At 41.6% G+C, this 22,798-nt stretch overlaps 1 protein-coding gene across 3 annotated transcripts in view; it reads left to right on the top strand.

The window, feature by feature from the left end:
- The window catches only part of negr1 (neuronal growth regulator 1), a 107,507-nt gene extending 85,418 nt beyond the window's left edge, over window positions 1-22,089 (top strand). For all 3 annotated transcript variants that reach the window (XM_077014755.1, XM_077014754.1, XM_077014756.1), the window contains one exon: window positions 15,557-22,089. In XM_077014755.1, the coding sequence (XP_076870870.1) occupies window positions 15,557-15,654 (98 nt within the window). In that variant the 3' untranslated portion in view covers window positions 15,655-22,089. The remainder of the gene's footprint in view (window positions 1-15,556) is intronic.
- The last annotated feature ends 709 nt before the right edge of the window (window positions 22,090-22,798 follow it).

The raw sequence follows: 22,798 nt of genomic DNA, 5'->3' as shown, positions 1-22,798 counted from the left end.
TGGTAGAGGAATACACTGGTCTGGTAGAGGAATACACTGGTCTGATAGAGGAATACACTGGTCTGGTAGAGGAATACACTGGTCTGATAGAGTAATACACTGGTCTGGTAGAGGAATACACTGGTCTGATAGAGGAATACACTGGTCTGATAGAGGAATACACTGGTCTGGTAGAGGAATACACTGGTCTGGTAGAGGAATACACTGGTCTGGTAGAGGAATAATCTGGTCTAGCATTGTAATAAACTGGTCTGGCGTTGAACTAAACTTGTCTGGTATTGTAATACACTGGTCTGGTAGAGTGATTAACTGGTCAGATAGGGAAATAAACTGGTCTGGTAGGGTAACAAACTGGACTGGTATTGTAATGAACAAGTCTCTATTATTCCTTTTTGCTTCCATGGAAGTATGCCTCAAATTTGGAAAATTTGCTTTGCTGCATTGCTTGGTCTTAAATTATGTTTTGCGCATGTCTCCTCTATGAACTTAATGAAGATACGATATCTACTTTTACTACCATGTGCTATTTTAGACATTTCCATAATGTTCTGTTATTATTTTTAGTGTAATAATGTCTAAATCAACTTGCGATTGCCTTGGGTTTATCTGGAGCTCGGTGGCTATAAAATCCGTTAGAGTTCCAGCTGAATATGCATGCATAGTATTGCGAAGGTTTACTTTTTAATGAACGTTTAAAGTGGCCGAGCCGTTGGACGGGGAGAGGAACCTCACCTTCACCCAGGCTTAGCCAGAAGCAGCATGGCTGTTTGGCGCGTGTGCCTATGTCCCATCACACTGATGACAAATGAGTCACTTCAAATGGATTTTGCGATTGAAGAGCTGGCTTAAGCTGTTTAAACCTCCAGACTGCGGGCGTTTTTTTAAACATCTCTGAGACGTACTCTCCCCATGATGCTTCCCCTGTCTTCCTCCAACAAGCACACCCCTCCTGTCCTCTCCTTCCAAACACGTTCGCGGATTTCTCTGAATTCTCCCCCCTCAGAGGAGGACACTGGGGGCACTGCAGCCTACCGGGACTTAATCCTGTTTAGCAATTCTTTCAGGTGTGCTTATCAGATTTGTCACATATCAGGGTGGGAAGGATGGAGAGAGGAGAGCCCCTCTATCCTCTCTGTGCTGTCTACCCGACCTTTGCTGTAGGAAGAATAAAAAAAAAATGCCCTCATCTCTGGTTGTAGATGATAAGCAGATGTTGTGCTGTGTATCATAACGTGACCTCTAGATTCTAAACAGACATGGAGTAGAGCATCAGCGCTTATATTCATCCTGGTCAACTAGCGGCCAGTGTGTGCTTTTGTTGAAGACATCCCCATTCTAAATGATCCTGTGTTTACATGAGCCCCAGAATAGCTCCAAAATCAATAGTTTGCCCTGGCCTGCATACAGATTTGTTTGGTATAGATTCCAGGTTCAGAAGCTTTGCTGTGGGGGTGTGCACTGCAGAGCAATTAACTCAGTTTTAGTTCCTCTACGGTGCCCACGTTAAAGGGCTTACTTACTGCTTATAGGGCACCATATGAACTAGCACATCCCGTTGAGAATACCTTTGCATCGTTCTATGAAAATGTAAATTATGCAAATACGCCCGTTATCCTTAAGTCAGAAAAATGCAATGAGTATGTATATATTACACTGTGTGCATGTTTGTGTTTGTCCATTTTGTGATTGTTGCCATTAGTCCTAATGGTTCGCAGTAGCTCTCCTGCCTTTGTTGCATCAAGCGGCTGTTGGGTTGATTGGGATGAAACGATGCGCCTGTACCGAATGTTCCAGAGACCTCTACGGACACGCCGTTTTCACACCTGTGCGGATATGCGGCAGAAGTGCATTGTTCATGGGCTCGAGCGTCCTCCTCAGACCTCAGACCGCCTGACCTCTGCTTCCGCCGCAGGTTCATCTTTAGCCTTGGGCTTCCGCCGTCCTCCCAGACGACACGCTAGCGCTCTGAATAGGCAGTAGCCAGAGATCACTGCAGCCCATCCACTCTGCCCGGCCCTCGTGTTCTCCTACGTTCTGTTATCACTACCTCTCCTGCGTGCACTCTCGCTCTGATTATCTCGCCCCCGGTGAGGCGAACCCTCTCCGGGGTGTCTGTTAAATGCCGTCCGTAAGCTTCCACCCATCGCGGCGCACTCCACGCCGACCCACAATGCTATGCTGGAGCACTGGGCCTGCCCTCCTTCAGGGGTGAGGTCCAGGGGGTCCGAACACAGCTGTAATAGAAAGTGCCACAATCGAAAGTGCTATAATGGAAAGTCAAATGCGCCGCATGTTGTCCACCAGTGTATTATGTCCTGGTCCACCAGTGTATTATGTCCTGGTCCACCAGTGTATTATGTCCTGGTCCACCAGTGTATTATGTCCTGGTCCACCAGTGTATTATGTCCTGGTCCAGGGACCGTGCTCCTCCCCACTGCAGCCACGCAGGAGGGAGTGTGTTATTGGCGGCGAGCGTTAGTGGCCACTCTTGCACGCGGCTGTGGTGAAGTTTCGTGGAACGTTCGTTGTTTTGACAGGTTCCTCTCTCCTCGTTCTCTTGTCTGCTAATTCCCGCCTCCCGCCTCTCATCCTCACTCTTGATCTCCACAACGCTTTTATCTTGTCAGACCCATTTCAATCCCATCTCGAATATTACCTCTCTGTGTCTATATATAAATATACATAATTATTTATATTACTTGACTGCATGATCAAAGCACCTGCTTCAGCTCTGTACTGTTAGTACATAATGCCCCCCACCCCCCCATCCAGATATGATGGTACAGTGTGTGAATGCAAATGCAGAAAATGATAGCCAGCTAATTTAAAATGCAAATGAGAGAGTCTTTAAATGGTTTCAGCGAGGAGGGAATATCATTAGTAAGTTGGTTTGCGGTGCTGTTTCATGTGGATGAGTTAAAAGACGAAGTAATGGTCTTAGACCATGATTTGGAGAAGCTAACTAATGACTGGCAGGACAGTTAACATCACTAACAGATTTTTAAAATGTATTATATATTTTTTACTATTTATATTTTTAAGTTTTCTTCTCCAGCTTCAAAATATGAAGTTAATATAGTGCATAGTTTGTAATTCCAATGCAATCTGATATTACTAGTACCACGTATAGTGCTTTAAATGGTACTTGATGGGATCTGCAGATGCATAAATACTCCTGTCATGCCTGTCAAGTAATAGCAGTTGCCTGCTTTAGGAATTTATTGCATAATCAATGATCCGAATGGCTGAAGGACCAATCCTGCCTTATAGTAGTTTATATCGGCTCCAATCGCCAATCCATTTAATTGACATTTTAATTGGGATTATTTGCAGAGAGGATCTCCTGGCTGCTCTCCTGAGCATTTGGACACAACTCCACAGCCTCTTGTGTTTTTGCGAGGATTACTGTGACAACTGGTAGCTGAGAGATTAGTCCAGACTTTTAGGTTGTCATGCCAACAAGGCTCCTGTTGTCTCTTCGTGTCCCTAATGGCCTCCCAACCTCGGGGCTTCTACTCACAAGAGAACGACGTTTCTCACGTTTTCACGTGTGCAGAAGGTTTCCGCGTGCTTCAGAATGGACTGTTAATGGTGTGTCGTGCCACTTTTATCCTCAATGACTCACATAACAATCATCAAATTGAAGTTCAGTGCTTTTGGTCTTTTTTTTTTTTACAAAATGTACATGGAAATGGTCTAGAACATAAAGCTGATGTTTATGAACACGTGGTGCTGTTCTGGTGCCATTTCATCAGAACACATTACGGTTCACACACAGTACAAGTTTCTTCTACCACTTGTAGTGCATTGCAAATAACTCCATTAAACACTATTCTAGTGCCTATTGATACTTAAAATCAGGTAGTATAAACACAATTCATTTGTCAAATATAGTGTACGTTAAAATAATGCCTTAGCTCTGCTTACACCTAACAAACTGTTCTCACCTTGCATGTGACACAACATGTGTGCATGCGCTGTGGTTGTGCTTGGCCGGTGTGTTGTCATTACCCCGGCCTCTGGAGTGGAATACACATGCTAGCACTAGAGCATGACTGGGCTATTTCTTATTCTGCCACCCAATTATCCCTGATGCCTATGGAGAGGAGTGTGGTGCTGCTGCGGACATGTGCTAACCTCCCTCACCTGCTCCCTTCACTCTTCCACACAGTCGCTCACTGTCACACAGATGAAATCCTGCTCCCCTGTGCATACTCGTAATAGGCCACATTAAAACATCCATTAATAACACAGAATCAAGGTCAGTTTTTGCCATGCAAGTTGTTTTCCTGTTGAACTGCCAAATAAAACCTTTAGGACTTTTAAATGCGGTTACGAAAGGTTGTGACATTCACAAATGTCACTGTTTTTCAGAGGCAGTGGAGGGCCTGTGTCCATCTAACAAGGTTCTAAGGCAAAAGAATTATGGGCCAGTTTTATGTGGAAAGTGTGCTTCCTAGTTACCGATAGAATATCGCCTAGTATAACTAAACAACCCAGTATACTCGGGAGAACAGATGTCTGAGAACCTTCTACCAGTTATTGGTTCTGTAAAGCTATCATTGGATTTATTGATCTTTTTCTTCATTGCTCTCAAACATGCAGCCAGTCATCTTACTCCAGCTATTCACTCTTTCCCACTCTCACCCTCCTGCTGGGGCTGGATAGAATCTCTAATCATCTCTGTAATCGCATGTCCCATGTCAACCCCCCTTTTGCACCGTAAATGTATTTTGACTCCAAATTAGAAGGAATGCCTGAGGACGTTCACAAGGGCTGAACTGAACTTTTTTTCCCCAGTTGTGTAAATCCATCTGATGGTGCACCGATGACACATAGGCCTTGGCAAAAGGAGCTCTGGGTGTTCATTTGCTCGCTGTGTGTGGGAGAGATTAAGGAGACCTGTGTGTAGCATGCTGTCTTTGGCACAGATCTAAGGGCACGTGCCCCAAGGCCAAGCTTGCTGTGAACTTCTGAACACACATTTTAGAATCCCATTAGATTTAACACGAAAAAACAATCAATCCAGTTTAATAAGTCCCATCTTACATCCTGTATGCACAGAGAATGTCAATTTGCATGCAGCTGAATGGCAGGCGCTTTTGTCTGAACTGCTCGGAGAAAAGAGGATTAGCCCGTTTGCTTCGCACTTGTTTTATTATTGTTCTTCTTTCTGATCTCGCGCTGTCTCGGAACCTTCTGAGCATTACTGCATTACCTCAGTGGCCCACACACGCGACTTTCCCCCAGAGTGAATCGCAGGAATATTAAATCCTTGACTTCTCCTGTCGACGTGTGTTTGCAGTTCTGACTTCTTCCCTTTTCCTTACAGAGATATATTTCCCTCAGTTCTTTATTTCCATGGGTTGTACATGTCTTCTATGAGATTACTTTTTGATAGTGTGTCCTTTGCTTTGTTTGTTGACATTTTGGTGATTGATGTGGGTTTATTCTGGAGTCGAATAGCAGGTTTCATTGAGAGCTGAGAGGAGAGTGTCATTTCTGTGACTGCAGATAAAGTCGTTTCGCTTAAGAGTTTTTGTTACAGGGAGAAACCAAATGCTTTTCAGAGCCTGGATAAACTTCTACTCGACTGAAATAAGGGGGATGATGGCATTTCAACTGGTTGCTAATCTGTTCGGTGTCTAGATTACACATAGATTTACCCCTTTGTTAAGATTTAGTCATTGTCTTAATAATAGTTAAAGCATTGTCATTTAGCAAGAGGTGGAATTGTGCATTTTGTTTAGTTATTGAAAGAAATAGGAATAATGTTGCTGCTGCAGACAGAAACACACTTATGAGGACTTTGGAATTCGGGATCAGGTGTACTAGCCAGGTACAAACACACTTATGAAGACTTTGGAATTCAGGATCAGGTGTACTGGCCAGGTACAAACACACTTATGAAGACTTTGGAATTCAGGATCAGGTGTACTGGCCAGGTACAAACACACTTATGAAGACTTTGGAATTCAGGATCAGATGTACTGGCCAGGTACAACACACTTATGAAGACTTTGGAATTCAGGATCAGGTGTACTGGCCAGGTACAACACACTTATGAAGACTTTGGAATTCAGGATCAGGTGTACTGGCCAGGTACAACACACTTATGAAGACTTTGGAATTCAGGATCAGGTGTACTGGCCAGGTACAAACACACTTATGAAGACTTTGGAATTCAGGATCAGGTGTACTGGCCAGGTACAAACACACTTATGAAGACTTTGGAATTCAGGATCAGATGTACTGGCCAGGTACAACACACTTATGAAGACTTTGGAATTCAGGATCAGGTGTACTGGCCAGGTACAAACACACTTATGAAGACTTTGGAATTCAGGATCAGGTGTACTGGCCAGGTACAAACACACTTATGAAGACTTTGGAATTCAGGATCAGATGTACTGGCCAGGTATAAACACACTTATGAAGACTTTGGAATTCAGGATCAGGTGTACTGGCCAGGTATAAACACACTTATGAAGACTTTGGAATTCAGGATCAGGTGTACTGGCCAGGTACAAACACACTTATGAAGACTTTGGAATTCAGGATCAGATGTACTGGCCAGGTATAAACACACTTATGAGGACTTTTCTTGGCAGTTGGTGATGGTAATGAATAATACCCAGAGGCAAGATGCATGCGCAAGATGATTTAATGAGGTAACCAATTCACAAGAGTCCAAAACAGACTGTCTGAAGTCAAAAACAACTGCAAACAGGATCCTGGGGAATAGGCTATAGTCAGACAACAATATAAACAGGCAAAGGTCAAAAACACAAACACTAGGAAACTGGCAAATGAAAAATTCAGCTTGGTGACAAACTGAAAAGTAGGTGCTAGTGATTTTGTAACAAGAGTCAGGTACAAGTGCAGAGAATAAGGTGTTAATGGGGTGGAGTCAGTGGTCAGTAGAGCAATGATTGGAGGAGTTATTAATAGGGTGGAGTCTGTGGTCAGTAGAGCAATGATTGGAGGAGGTATTAATGGGGTTGAGTCAGTGGTCAGTAGAGCAGTGATTGGAGGAGGTGTTAATAGGGTGGAGTCTGTGGTCAGTAGAGCAGTGATTGGAGGAGGTATTAATGGGGTGGAGTCAGTGGTCAGTAGAGCAATGATTGGAGGAGGTATTAATGGGTTGGAGTCAGTAGTCAGTAGAGCAATGATTGGAGGAGGTATTAATGGGGTGGAGTCAGTGGTCAGTAGACTAGTGATTGGAGGAGATGTTAATGGGCTGGAGTCAGTGGTCAGTAGAGCAGTGTTGAGGAAGAGATGTTAATGGGATGGAGTCGGTAGTCAGTAGTTGCTAAGCTGAGGAGGCACAGAAAATGCCTTAAATAAGAAATCACACCAGTAAATAAATAAGTAAACATTCAAATAAGGAAGGAGGCCAAGGAGGCCAGTATGTACAAAACCATGTGGCACAGATTTACAAATATGTAGGACAGGAACATTGCACCTGAGTAATGGCAGGTTATTATGTATGTCCTGTAAGGTTTTGTACACAAAGAAACTATTGGTACTTCAGTTTGCACCAATTGGGACTATTTATGTGTTTCTGCACAGTGGGAAGTTTCTGTTGGGAAGTAACTATTGAGGTACAGACTCAACTTTTTGGCTGCATTTGAAACAGTTTGTGCAACTTGTCAGAATGTGAACAAACTGAGAGATCGAAGATTTCTTTTGTGTTTACAATTGAATTAGTATGGTAGTGTACCTGGATATGTAAACATGTTTGGGAGAACCATGTGTTCAAGAGGATGCAGTTAGATGATCATAGTGCTTTTGGGTATATGATTGATCATTGTCAATATTATTATTATTAGCCCATTACTGTTATTTAAAATGTAAAAATGCTAAATACATTGCATATGTTGGATATATATTAATATGAATATGAATTTTTGAGTGGGTGAAGTACCAGGATGTTCCAGCCTACCTGAGCAGAGTGGTACCTGTGCCAGTGGGATTGCTGTAGCATTAACACCATCAGGAATAGGTAGCCAACTTTAAATGATGGTAGGCCTGTTCAAATAATAAATTAATTAAAAAATCACAAATCTTAGCATGAGTTTGTTGATAATGATTCAAGACAGTGTTGAGTGGTGTAGAGCATTAGCCTTGATGACGCCTTATAATTGCCAGTAAGCCACATACTGAAACGACTGAAAACATTTTGTCATTAGTTTTTTTGTTGTTGGAAGGTAGTTGCATGTAGAACACTGCAGTAATAAGTCTCTGACTGTTCTCTGACTGCATAATTTTTCAAGCTGGGTTTATGAAATCCTAATGTGAGTTTTATGCTCTGGGATGTCAAAATATGTTCAGTACGTTGAGCACTTGTTTCCCAAATCTAGACGTGTATTCTGTTTTGTGTAATTAATTTGGATTCGATATTTTATGGAAGCTTGCCCTGCTCTTGCTGGAGTGATCTCAAACCAGCCTGACTTGTTTTTACCAGCGTCTTAGCCATGGCTAATTGGTTTGAGACCACATCCTCAGATCAGGAGAGTTTCCATTTCAGGTGCGTCCTCCATTTCAGATTTTGTTGCAAGCAAAATGAACCACTCTGTTCATTCTGTTGGTACTTGGAGAAGAATCCATGCAGGAACCTTTAACATTATCCATGAAAGGACAGGACGCCCTGACCCATGATCTCCAGTTTCTGCACTAATAGAACAACATCTTCAGCCCCGTTCATAGTAATGGCAAAGAAACGAAAAATACACTCTGAGGGATATGTGACGTTTGGCTACCCTGAGAGCTGGTTTCTAAACAAAATCTAATCCAATCAGCAAAACCACCGACCTCTATAACTCAATTCATTAGCAAGTAGCAGGATGACAGTTCGAATGAACCCACTTTAGCCCGTGTGGGCGGAGAAAAGCTCGCGCCGCAATTATTAGCCGCGGTACAAGCTAGGAGCTCAGCACTCGCTTCTTATGTGTTTCCTTGAGCTGGATGGATTTTAGCGAGCGCCGCGATGGAATTTGCGTCACAGCCACCAGAGGGGGTCATATAGGAGGTCAATATCGCAGGCTTAATTTGTCAGGAATCATCAAGTAAGGCTGATCAATACATTTTGACCCCTTGCAGAATTGGCAGAACACAGAGGCATAAAGCACTTCCTGGCCTGGAGCCGCAGGAGCCTGACAGCATGTAGCGTGAAGCTAAAGTGCACGTGTCACTACTGGGGATTTGGTATTTATGCAGTTCTGTAAGTCCCACAGATAGTGTCAGAGTAGCTGAATGGATAGAGGAGCAGAAGACAGGATAGAGTGGATTTCATGGCGATAACATTTTGTGTGTGTGTGTGTCTGTTTACTATGAAACTTCTGGCTGAGGTGGTCTGTTGGAAGAGGATTTTATGAGCCTTTTAAAGCCTATCCTACTACTAACAATGAATTTTGCTTTACTCAACACCACCACAGGATTCAGACACGTGGAGTGTAGCATTAATATTACACTTTGACCTCAGATACACGTGATTGCACCTTGTCTAGTAAATTTCAAAATGTTTTGAGGTCTTTAGTGGCAGTCCGAGGCCTTTAATGATCTCATAAAGAATTCAAAATAGTCATAGAGACCATTTTAGTAATGGACACTTAGCACTTTGTGACCATGGTGTTCTACTCCATGGTGCTGCGTTTTAAAAAATCGTTTATTAAATAATCCCTGGCTAAGGCAGAGAGGATGACTCATGCACATACTGAGTAGAGTTTTTGTATTCTAGAGATGAGCGCCTGTGAGCAGCGTGGGGCATCGAATGCATATGCTGCTCTCCTGGACGCTATGCGTCTTTGTATACTCGTCCTCGGGGGGGCTGCACAAAAAGTTGATGCATACAAGACATGACACAATCCAGGGCTTTGGGGGTTGTGTTATGGAGAAATATTTCATGTGCGCAAATGACCTCCAACATGGCACTGACCATTGAAAATGCTTTTGAAAAACATAACATAAACAAAACTGATTACAAAAAAACGCTGAGCCACATCAGGTTATCTGTATTTACACTACCATATAATGGCTCCTTTTACCCTCACTATTAACCATTACCGTTACCTTTTATTAGCCATTATTAGCTATTTACAACATTACTTTGTACTCCTTCACAATTTTAGCTAACGCTTAATATGTATCCCATTAAAATGACTCAGAATGATAAAATGAGCAGGATTATTTTCCCGTGTTAGCGGATGCTGTTGTGTTTGTGGTTACGTAAACCCTCTATGAGCTGTGACATGAAGATGTGGCATAGATGTGGGTCAGGGCCGACGCTAGGAACGGCCCGTCTGCAGCCGTGAAGGTGGACAGAGCTCCACCACGCCCTCTCCTCACCAAGCTCCAGGGCTGAAGGAGAGAAAGCCCTGGAGAGATAGAGTTTGTGAATTCCCCGTTTGCTACATTTCTCCCAGCAGATGGATTTCATTTGTGCTCTCCCAGCCTTTCACTGCTTAATCAGAGCCCTTCAGGCATGATTATGTCTTGGAAATGGCAATGTTTAGAACACTGTGCGTAATGATCAATCAATGCTTGTTTGGGTCGATTCGATTACGGGGAACAACTGAACATTTCTCAGTGTCGAATAGGCAGTGGATGGGGAAGCGTTGTGCTTTGCAGAGCATTAGCCTGCAGGACTGTTGAGCAGCTCTTTCCGGCAGGCACGCCTCATGCTTAATGCTGCTGAAAAGCACAAGGGATGTCTGGTGAAGTGAAGCTGTCTGCTGTCTACAAGCTGGAGTAATTCCGCCATATCTTCACTAACACCTGCTGTGATAGTTATAAAGTGAACAACAAGGCCAGTCGGAAATTCCGATGAAGCGGGTTCACAATGCCGCAATGGAACGTTCTTCTGTGCTCTGAGAAATAAACGGAATGAAGTTTATTTCAGTCTGAGGTTCCTGGCTACGCTCTGATATGTTGAACCCGTGTCACATTATTCTGTCTGTCACCTATGTTATGAAAGCAGTGTGTGAATCATACATGCGTAGATGTATCTGAACAGACATTGTTTCAAAATTTGTTTACCAGCCATTACTGTTAAGTGTCGTGTGTTTTTTAGTAGTGCCCTGAGTGGGTTCGAAAGTGGTGTCACTCTTCTTTAGCCTTCATCGAGAAACACACAAAAGCTTTGTGAGGTTTTAGCACGCACAGCTGTGGAGCATCTCCACAGGACCTTCTCCAAAGAAAGCTCTTCAGACATGAAACTTCAAAGATCCTGAGATGGGTGTTGTCACTATCATCAGAGACAAAGACAACTTAACCAATTGGCCTCAAATAGAGACATAAGTATATGTCTTTACTTTATGTTGTTATTATTTTTATGTTTTTCTGACCCAGTCACAAACAGGTGGGTTGCGGCTTCTTTCAGGGGTTACCAGTTCTTGCATTATCCCTGTTCTGATGCAGTCAGGCCTACCATATCAGGGTGTACTGCCATGGACAGACTGTAACAGAGGTCCTCTAACACTTCCATACACTTAATCCAGATGTATTATTAATTACTTTTTTTTGTTTTGTTTTGTATAACTATACATGAGTAAAATAATACAGTAGAACCCCAGAACTCAACTCTAATTCGAGGAGCGTAGAGAAGTGATGCAGTCGAGTTCCGAATCAATTTTCCCCATAAGAACTAACTGAAAATGGATTAATCCGTTCTCAACCATCAAGTTGAATTCCAATGCTAAGTCCGTCACATGAATGCCTTTTTCATACTTCTCTATGATCACCTTTTTCAACTCTATTGTTCTTACCGTTTTCCTCTTCTGCTTTTCTGCTATGTCTTTCTTGGGACCCATGTTTTTTGTCTAAAACAGTACAAAAAACAACAAAAATACAGCAAAAGCGTGGAGCACAGCCTCAAAATAGTTTAAAACCCATTGAACAACAACGCCAACTAACGCCAACTAGCGGCATGTTACCAAAGCACGAACTGTATTTTGCTTACAAAAGTCATATGAGTGGGGTCAGATTCAGAAGTTATGTTCAAGCTTTCTCAAAATTTTGCATTGAATTCCGAATATGTCGAGTTCCGAGGTTCAATGAAATATAAAAGTATTACTACCATAGATTTGTTGGTTGCTTTCCACTCTGTCAGTTCCTAAACTTTAATTTAAACTGTTGATTTTTCCACTGTATGTTGGGGCATCCATTCATCCGTTCAGAGCAAGCAGGGAAGGAAAGAGGTGCTGGTGTTCTTCCCAATTCAGTGCCCCCCTTCAGAAAGTGCACTTCACACAATAATGGATACTTGCTCAGGGCTCAGACTAAAGTGAAGCTAAAAAAAATAGCAGCTAAAAATAAATAAATAAATAGTTTGTTTCATTATGAGGTAAAGGATTAAATCTCCAGAGAGGCATGGTGTGTGCCTTTGGAGAAGTGATAGTCTGAGAGAAGGTCTAAAGGCATATTTGTCAAACAGATGACTCTAGATGAGGGGTTTACTCCACACTGCCTCGGTCTGGGCTGGGGCTTAGTAATGTTTGGTGAGATGGGTTTTTTTTACCCCTCTGGAGGCAGCACGGGGAACAATAGGCCACTGATTGATGGTCAAGGACATTGAACTCTTCTCTCAAGGCCACAGAGGAGCTGCCTCATGGGGGAAGGGATGCAGGCTACCGTCAGCTGGCCAGATTACCTGGAAATGCAGACGTCTTCACAGAACATTAAACTACAATGCCAAGAGCTGCATCCGGTCAGTCAGAGTTTAACTACCAGGCTGCAGTTTAGTATGGCAGTGAATGGGAAGAACCACTGGCATGGAGATCATTGTTCTTGAGAGTCAGTTTTGGCTTTTATCTGAATCTGAACTGAAATACTGTATTTCAGTTTCACATCCACCATCATTTAATAACTTGCTGAATATGAATAATTAACTAAAGGCAGTGCTAATACATTTGATATTCTAAGAGGTTGCACATTGTCATTACGAAAAAATTTGCAATTAATGAAATCTATTTGCTCAGTGGCTCAGCAACTTGCAGGGTTTATCCATAGGATGTGGTAGGAGGCGGTTGACTAGCGCCGAGGAGGAAAGGCTTGAGTAGACGGGATTCATTAAGCAGCTTAACGAAGAGTCTTGTGCCAGTCAACAGGACTGGTGGGATTAAAACATCCTGCTGATTAAGAGGCCTTTAGTCCTTCCTGTTCTCCCCCTGCTCTGCGCCACCAAGACCACCATGCCTAAAGAGACTTAAGAAGCTAACTAAATCAACCAAGACAAATATACAGTGGAAGCAAAAGAGATGAGAGAGAGAGAGACTAATTCTGCTCTTTTAGCCGAGCGAGACAAATGGGGGCTTGAATTTGGTTTTGCTGAAATGCAACACAAGGGTGTGCTTTGGCTCACCCATGCAGAGTGTTCTCCATATCTCAGTGGTCATGGAACAGGATCGCGGCCGATGCGTCTGATGTGTGAGGCAGCCGTTGGCGTGATGAGCGCAGGTCAGCGTACGACTCCGGTTCACACTGACCCTTCCCCCTAACGGCACTTAACGAAGAATTTGCCGCATCGTATGTCTCTCGTCCTGAAAACCTGTAATACAAAGGAGAGGATTCAGCGAAGTCCACGGGAGACATAACCCAAGAGTATTGCAGTAGCCACTGCAATATCCTTCTTTCCCTCTATTACTTTATACAGAAAGGATAGTAATCAGGCACTAGGCATTCTCTGGTGGTTGGGGGTGGGGGTGGAGTTAATTAAAACAGCAAGTGCAGTAACAACCTGCATCGTCACAACAACAGGGAATGATTTAGACCCAGTGGGATCTTAAACAAGCCCCCAACTTATATGCTGTAACTGAGCAGGTGATATCAGTGCTTGCCTTAATTACTCCTAGCGCTGGACAAAATGTTCTTTTTTCTTTCTTTTTTCTTTTTCACAACATGACTCTGAATCATGGCTCGCGGAGATGAGGTGATTATTCTGACGAGACTCCTCTAAAATAAAGTGGCAGTAAGGACGAGGCCTTTTGTGCCGTGGCCGTTTCCTCGCCATATGTGTGGTGTTGTCGCGGCTAACCGAAATGTGGCTGGACGTTGCAGCAGGTGCTTATGGCCCCGGTGCTTTTGTTCCATCGCTAGCTCCGCGTGTGCACTCTCTATCTCTGGCAAAGGGGACCAGTGCAGGATGTAAGCTGTTTCCATGGTTACGAACCCTACTCCCACTGCCTAGCGAAAACTGTGTCATTATCCGGCGCTGCAGATAGAGGCCGAGTGGAGACGCGGACCAACACCCCCCCCCCCCCCCCCCACGCACACGCACACACCACCACCCCCCCCCCCCCCCCCCCCCCCCACATGTCAGTGCGCCATACACACTGTCGCCCAATTTACCCCATTTTCCGGCCACTGCTCATTTGCACTCTCCTCTGTGTCCGGGCCGAGCAGCGCAGCCACTACCCAGCGTGCCGTGCGGTTTGGAGGGAGTAAACACCTGTAATCTCCGCTGATCATTTAAGAGTCCCGAAACGCAGCAACGGAGGTGAAAATGGACACGCCGCACGGATGTATTTCATCTCAACACACAGCTGCAATTTGTAGTCATTCACTGCAAGGACGTTGTACAGAGAGCTTACTATATGAGCACCCTGCGTTTACCTGGCAGATGAAGAAAGTCATGCCAAGTCCAGTCAGATGCATCATGGGAAAGAGCATTCAGACATGCCAGTAAATATTTGGACAGGAAAAATAAATAAATCTAAGCAATAAAATGAGACAGGCGATTCATAAAAATTTAAGGGGAATCCCGTTTCATAAGCAAACACTTAGACCAAGCACATATTTCTGTGCGCACACGTGTGTGTGTGTGTGTGTGTGTGTGTGTGTGTGTGTGTGTGTGTGTGTGTGTGTGTGTGTGTGTGTGTGTGTGTGTGTGTAGGACAGTATTCTCCTCCAGTAGGGCAGTGACTGTCATTAAGAGAGCCGTGTAAGCCTTTGGTGAAGATGGATGTCCACACACTCTCACACCTGCTCTGAGGCACCTCTCTTGAGCACTACACTCCAGTAGTGCTGCTCAGGGGATGGACCTGATGAGTTCTTCCGCTGAGATCTTTGTCGACTCACTGAGTAAATGTGAATGTACCTGAGCTCAGCCCAGGCTGTTTGTACACTTTGATCCTTACTATAGAAAGGAGGCAAGTGCATTTGCAAATAGTGTTGATCTAAGTAGTATGGTGAAGAGAACCTTTATTTTTTGTGGTTTTTTGTACAATATTATATATTTTTCTCAATATACTTTCATAACATAAATTGCATGAAGTGTTAACTTTTCCTGATTTGTTTGACTTCAGATGCTGAGCCAGAGAGACAGACATGTTCCTGGCAGAGATGTTGCTTCAGTTTAGATCAAAGTGGCAAAAGTGGCTCATGAGTGTAAGCGTTGCTGACAAAAAAAGATGTGCCAAAAGAGAAAGAATCCAGTAATCAATGTATATGTATGTGTGTGTGTGTGTGTGTGTGTGTGTGTGTGTGTGTGTGTGTGTGTGTGTGTGTGTGTGTGTGTGTGTGTGTGTGTGTGTGTGTGTGTGTGCTCTCTTGTTCACAGCACCCAACGCAACTCCGTATGGAAGTACAGGAGGAGGTGAAGTTCTGCTGGCCTGCTGGTATCTGATCCTGGTTCTCTCCTCACTGCTCTGCGTTTAATGGCCTTGGGGGCAGCCATACACAATGACTGTAAAGAACCCTTTCGAGCATTTAACAAATCCTTTGACATCACTGATGACTGGATCCAATCTAGTACCATTTGTTTGGGGAGCAGCAAGGGATTTTAATCAGCAGTACTTATGTTTGGGATGGTGGTTTTGTTATGTGGAATTTCTCATCATGTAAATACGTACAATTTTTCTTTTTCTTATTTTATTTCGTTGATTGCCCACTTTGTGAATCAGCTCACATTGTCCTCTTTTGGATAGCTCTGAAATTAGCCACACTTTATACAAGGAGGGCGAGGGAATGGGCAACATTAGTGTCTTTGTTGTGGGAAACATTTAAGAGGATGCCCTTGTGTGCCACGCTATCAGAACGCCGCTCCGTCATGGATGTAGACCCAGTGGGCGTGTGCAGTCTTTTAGGTCAAAAGATTTGGCTAGCTAATTTAAATCTAGTTAGACTACACAAACAATCAAAAGGCTTTGAAAAGGGACCATTTTTAAGATGAAATTATGTTCAAGCAATTGTATGGTAAATGCCAAACTGCTGTGCGGGCGGCCGAAAGAGTTACATAGATTTGTGTAAGAAAGTATTTCACTAAGAATTGTGATCAAATGTGTGGACCAAAATTACAGCCATAATTCACTGAGTTATCGCATTATGCTATAGTGACACATTTGCCACAAGTAATAAGGCAAGCCCACAATGAAGTAGCACAGTCTTATTGATAAACCATAATCAACAAATTCTGTCTGCTATAATAATTTGGCAAATAAGCAGCTGGATGATGCTGAGTGAGATAAATATTTACCTTTACACTGGTTGCCCAAATAGGTAAGAAGATTGTAACAAGATTTCATGTTTTAAAGATATATTGCATTACTGACCATACGTTGAAAGCAGATATTACATATGCAACATGCAGCAGATTTAGGGCAAAAACAGCAGTCTTCTCTGTTGGGCTAGAAGAGCCACAGACCATGGAAACTATGTGGTGTAAACAAAAAATCAAATGAGGTTATTTAAATAATTCATGTGAATATTAGTTATAATGTATGTATGAACATATTACAGAGAATCAGTTTTATGCACTATGATTAATTTTGCTGGTGTTTACAAACTGAAAGTATGCACAAATTACTACCAGTTGATTACCATTCCTAATTAGGACAAAGGGTAATTAATCTCTTTATTGAAATTATGGATTAATTTTTGCAGTCCACTTAATATAATTTAGAGAAGTCGTGTTCAGGTGTCGTACATGGATTAGTCTGATGGCAGTATTTCCAATTTCTAACAGTTTGTCTGAATGCCCTTGTCTGTGTGTCATTGTAACTTCCCCATTTTTGTTAAGGTTTTTTTTTAAGTATTGGTCTAAAGTTTCTTTACTTTGAAAGATTAAGTTCTATTTTATTATCATTCTAATTTGTACAGGATTTTGATAATGTATTAATGCACCACGTGTACTCCCTGCTTTGCTTTAGTCCGTGTGAAACTGTTTTGAACAGGGAAGTCGAAAAAAGGTCCAGTGCGCTTCCCATATAAGGACAGTATGATATGAAGTGTGGATCTCAATATGAAGTGTGGATCTCAATATGTCAGCTAATATCATTTAAAAAGAAGTATGCAGTATGGCATAGTTTACAATGTTGTCTTTACGTTTAGATGCCATATCTGTTGTTGATTCTTGTCAAACAAATAGATTCAATTAAAAAACGAACAATTTATAATCAAATAATCTACTTTTTAACTCAGAGAGTGTGAACCAGTTATATGATATTATAGAAGATAAGTCGTGTGTGTATTTGGAGAAAGTAGACTTAATTTTATATTATTGGTAGAGCCTGTGTATAGGTTTAGTTTGACCTCTACCCTAGTTCCTATACACATGTTGTGTATTCTGATGTGCAGAAATTATGATTGTGCTGCATGTCAAATGAATATGTATGTTAAGGTGGCCAATGACCATAAATCAATACCTTTTGAGTACAAAACCAGTTTCTAGACTGTTTTGACTCATTTCACTCACTGGAATGAAGAGCTATGGTGCAAAAATTCCTACAAGTTAATCATGAACCTTAAAAACATTTAGTTGATTTCAGAAATACTATGGCACAATGGTCCAAAATAACCTTCCAATCTCCTGACATATTTCCATTGATTTTCTGTACTGACGATCTATGCTGTTGTATTTTACATAAATTTAAACCCTCTGCTTTTTGCTAAATTTAAAACATTTTGATGTACCCATTACAAATTTGCGTTTTTTTGTCTGTTTAATTTGTTGTGCTTCTTACAAAGTCCTTCTTACATAAACATTTTGGCAATTCAGGTGGAATTATCGCCATAAATTTGAAAGTTTGTGACATCAATCATGTACAGAGCACAAGATAGGTGAGATTCCTTGTGAGGCTGAGTTCCAGTTCGGCATTTAGTGACATACTGTTGAATTGAAGTGAGGATGTCACGCTCATTTCATGCTCACTAGACTGATCTTGTGCTTATTTTTCATTGCAGACTTTAAAGCCTCAAACTTCAGATGCAGGAATGTGTAAAAATTCATTTGATTGCAATCTAGCAAAGACCTGTCTCTCTCTCTCATGCAATTGCAGTATTGTATGTGACATCAAAGCATTCACTAAACTTTAGACCGTTGTGTAAACCTTTGGGCAAAGATATTATCAAGGCTATTAGCACTTGTTAAAGTGCTTTGTGCAGTTATGTAACCTTGGTCCATAACTTGTTTATGATTAATTACTCGGTCAAAGACTGCATTACTTGTCTGGCTCAAGCTAGGATATTTACATGTCATAAAAATCCTTAACAATTCAGTCCCATTGACTAACATTCAGCACAGTAAATAATAAATAGGTTGAATTAAATTATCATCTAAGAATGAGTCAATTTGGGGAATAAGTACTGTATAAAATGTGCCTTTTTAAAGTACTGAGTGATCTGTTATCTGTTTTAACCATATAAATGCCTCATGTGTTTACCTGCTGTAGGTGGAGTCAGAAACAGTGTTCTGCAGTATTAGTGATTTTCTTTAGTAATTTTCCATTTAAAACTTTGTATGCAGTATATATGTGGGCATTTTCTCATGCTTGCTCATTTTAGCTATTATAAATATCTCATGAAGTACTTTTGCACAAATTCTATCAAAAAGTATTCCGAATGATACATCAGTAAAGACCATTAATATTGCCTAAGTTGGATATTAAGGTAAAATGAGGACACCAAAATAGCCAGGAGATACTCATGCATGCATAATCATTCTGAAAGTTACAGCTTCACAGAGTATGTAAATAACAGGTAAATGTGCTGCAAATCTACAGTCAGAACATCTAATGACTTGATAATTACATTTTGGGCATGCGTTAATATTCAAAGAGTTTTTAATAGCTTGCATTGTCTAAACCCTCCCATTATTCCTTATTAACCTAAAATACAACATTCCAGAGACATAAAACTTGCACAGTGTCTTCACATTCATCTGTGGCCTCTCTATGCTTCTGTGATCTAAGTAGGCATAAAAACATAATGAGCCGTTTGCTATCTTTAAACCATTTCCGTGCACTGGAAACAATTCAACACTTTATGTTCCTGTATCAGTCCCCCACATAGTTGACTCGTTATGAATGACTGCGCGGTGTTGTGTGGTTCAGTACCTACAGTTCTCTATGGTGTGGAGATTAATGCGTTAAAAATGTATTACACATATCCAACAATTTGTAGTGATGAAGACTGTTTGGATTGCTGTTGCCTGATGCACACTATTAGCCTCTTTAAAAAAGCATTTTACATGTTTATAGCAAGCAGAGCTATGGCTCACACGGAATAAAAGCGCTGTCATCTTCATCTGCGTATCGCCTTCACTGGCCTGGGCGTCTTTGTGAGAGCTGGTTTTCGGAGGGCTGTGTGCGTGGTCAGGGGGGGGGAGATTCTCCTGGCCTGGCAGTTAATAAAGTCCTTCCTGTGCCTTTGTCAGTTTGTGGTGTAGGACTTTGTGGAGTGCTAGAGGGGTGCTGTCTTAATCGCCCGCGAGCGTTGCTGCTCCCAGCAGTGCTCAGGCAGAGCGCACCGTCTCGGAGAAAATGTTATTACAGCTCCAGTTCTGCAGGTTAAACCTGTGTCCTTTCAATGGCTTGCCGGCGAGTTTAGTTCTGATCGACTCCACAGAGCAATGTAAAGAACCAAATCCACCAACCTTTGACAGCCCTTGAAACTCAGCTGGTTTACAGCTTCTGCCGTCATGTGACTTTCGTATGATACGCTGATGATTGCTTGGAATGGCATAAATGTGTTTACATTTTTAGATTTTGTATTGGTATTAAATTCATCTGGATAATAAAGTAGCTACCAAATAAGACTGCCTGATTCCTAAAGGTCTTTTTTTTCCCCCAAGTATTTCTCAATCCAGCACTCATTATTTTCAGTGAGCTGGAAAATAAGTTAGCCAGGCAATGATGCAGCATTCCTGATAAAGCTACACGCTCTTAACAGAGCTATCTAATCCTGTGTGCTATGTGAAACTGATGAGGCTGCCTCGTATTTGTGGGAGAAGCACAGGATCAGTTGGAATTTTATAAGTACAGTGCAGGGTTTTACAAAAACAGTCAAGAGTAACCAGCTGTAGCTACAGTGACATCCTCTTTCTTGTTGAGTCTCAACTGCCAGTTGGTCTATTTTGCCATTAGTTTAGAATGTTAGGGAGAATTTGCATCAGCGCATCTAACACAGATGTTCACCAGTAACTTTGTTTTTGTGATGGAGCTACCAAAAATGAGCACCCACCCCCAGTAAGTTTGGAACTCCTAACCTGGGTCATCTTATGCCCATTCTTGGGCTAGTTGTACTTTGTTAGAAAGAGCTTGTTCATTTTTCTAAACTGCTCCTGTTCTAACTTTTTTATGGAGGTTCTGATGCAAAGCTCCTCGTCTGCTCTGAACTCATCTGTCGCTTCTTAATCCTTTATTGTTCAGCCCTTTGCTTTTCATCTTCTCAACATTTAATTCATATTTCTATGCCTTCTTGCTCCTGTAGTTTACAAGCTAGAGCCACCAAAGTTGGCATTCATATTAAGGCTGTCCTAACCTGAGTGCACATCTATTAGGTTTTCTCCACTACCTTTTAATCATTTCTTCTTTCATCCCTCCTCCATTCCACACAAACCCACTGATTTCAATGCTTCTCAATGCTGGAACCATCAAACGTGGATTAAAGATTTAAACCCAAAACATATAGAACCGTATTTCATATTGATAGCAGTCATCTATCTAAATCTGCTCTACTTAATTTCATTCCTCAGACATCCAATAAAGAGCCATTCATTTCTCAGACCCTTGAAATTGTGAAGTTATCACCCCAAAAATGTAGCTGTTGACCCAAAACACATGACTGCATATTCTTCTAATAGCACTCCTTTAATCCCCTTATTCCTTCTCCTGTACTTCCATCCTTCCATAGAAACTCACTAGATTCTGTACTCACCATGTCTTCAAACTATTGTCACTAAACAAAAGCACATGGAGGCATTTCAGTAGAGTTCTTCTATCTGACCATGCTTTGCTTTTTGACTCTTCCTGATTATTAAAATATTAAGATAAAATCACTACTTTTTAGAAAAAATTGAAAATTCTGATTTTTTGAAGTTCTGAAGTTTTAGAAGTGACCCAGAATACAACTGGATTTCTGCACACTGAGAATATTCTTCTATCGAATCCTGCTATTCTATTACTTTTATCTTCTCATAGAAACATGCTGATTTTACTGCTCCTGTAATTACCAAGTCACAATGAGACCATTTGTAACAATAACAATTTATCTTTTAACTCAATTAACCTGCTTTCATTTCAAACTGGTAGCACAAATAAACAGTCAAACTCTTTAAATTTTCATACTTGACCTGTGTTCTTAGTTTCCATGGTCTTGTAATAGGCTTTGTTAAGCCAACCTAAAGTTTGTTCACAATCACAAACAAATCATGTTTGATTTTGTACAGTTTTTTGTTAACGGTGGTAATGATGTGGAATCGATGTCATAAACATATCCGGGGGCCTAAGTTGTGTTTTGTTTCCAGTTTGGTTTCCATTCTCCAAGTCTATACTGACAAATTCTGTGATGAGAAATTTGAAATGGTCATCTTAAATGTGTTTTTGGAGGTACTTTAGTCACCAGGGATATAGTTGTATATTTATAGGCTCTAGCTCACTTGAATGACATATATGGCTTTAAATGGCATTGATATATATTGATATTTGTCAAAAAAAAATCATATACTTTAATTACTTTAAAGCTTACATTGTGAATAGCACGTATGCAATTTCATTTTCATCATGTTTGATGTAATTTTGTAGCAGTGGTTTGATACTAATAAATGGAAGTTGATGATGGAACTGTGAACTGTGGTTTGCAAAATGAATTAAACAGATATTTATAACATGAAGCTTTTGTATATATCTCAGATTTGTATTTGCTAACTGCAGAACTGCGCTAATAATTAATATTAGATATTTCATGTTTTTGCTGAATTGTCTAGTAAGTTCCAACATGTGAACCAAATATGAAGCAAGTCCATCAGACTGGATTTGGTTTTCTGACTTATTTGGCCCAATTAATATTGTAATATGTCCCCATGAGAAGCACTAATTATTTACAATTTAATAACCAGAGCGTCATACTTTGCTGTACAATGCAATAGCTCGAACGTGCCATTCATTCATCACACTGAATGTGATCTCTCCTGCTGCCCTTCCTAAGCCCCCTCTACTGGGATCTCGCTGCTGGAGTAATTGGCTGAGCACCGGCTTATTAAAAGTTCATCTCTGCCCGTTTGAGTTTTCAGCTGCAGCAGCAATAGTGCACAGCGTTCTGTTTTTGGAAACCCATCCAGCACCTGTTCAGGGCATATTTCCAGAGGTGAGCGCTTCTGTGGGGGATTAGCTCTGATCTGTTTCATGCACACCTGCATAGTCACATCTGTTACAGACCTGTCCTCCCCAAAAAAATATCTATATAAACAATCTTTCCACTTGTCAGAACACTGGTGTTTTTCCACATCGTTACCACGTGATCTCATCGTGATGTCAAAGCTCACACGTTCCTCAGGAGTTTGCAGTGTGATTGAGTACATGGAACC

This window comes from Brachyhypopomus gauderio, chromosome 8 (genome assembly GCF_052324685.1).
Source record: "Brachyhypopomus gauderio isolate BG-103 chromosome 8, BGAUD_0.2, whole genome shotgun sequence".
NCBI lineage: Eukaryota > Metazoa > Chordata > Actinopteri > Gymnotiformes > Hypopomidae > Brachyhypopomus > Brachyhypopomus gauderio.
The sequence above is the reverse complement of the archived record's forward strand: the minus strand, read 5'-3'. Positions and strand labels throughout refer to the sequence as shown.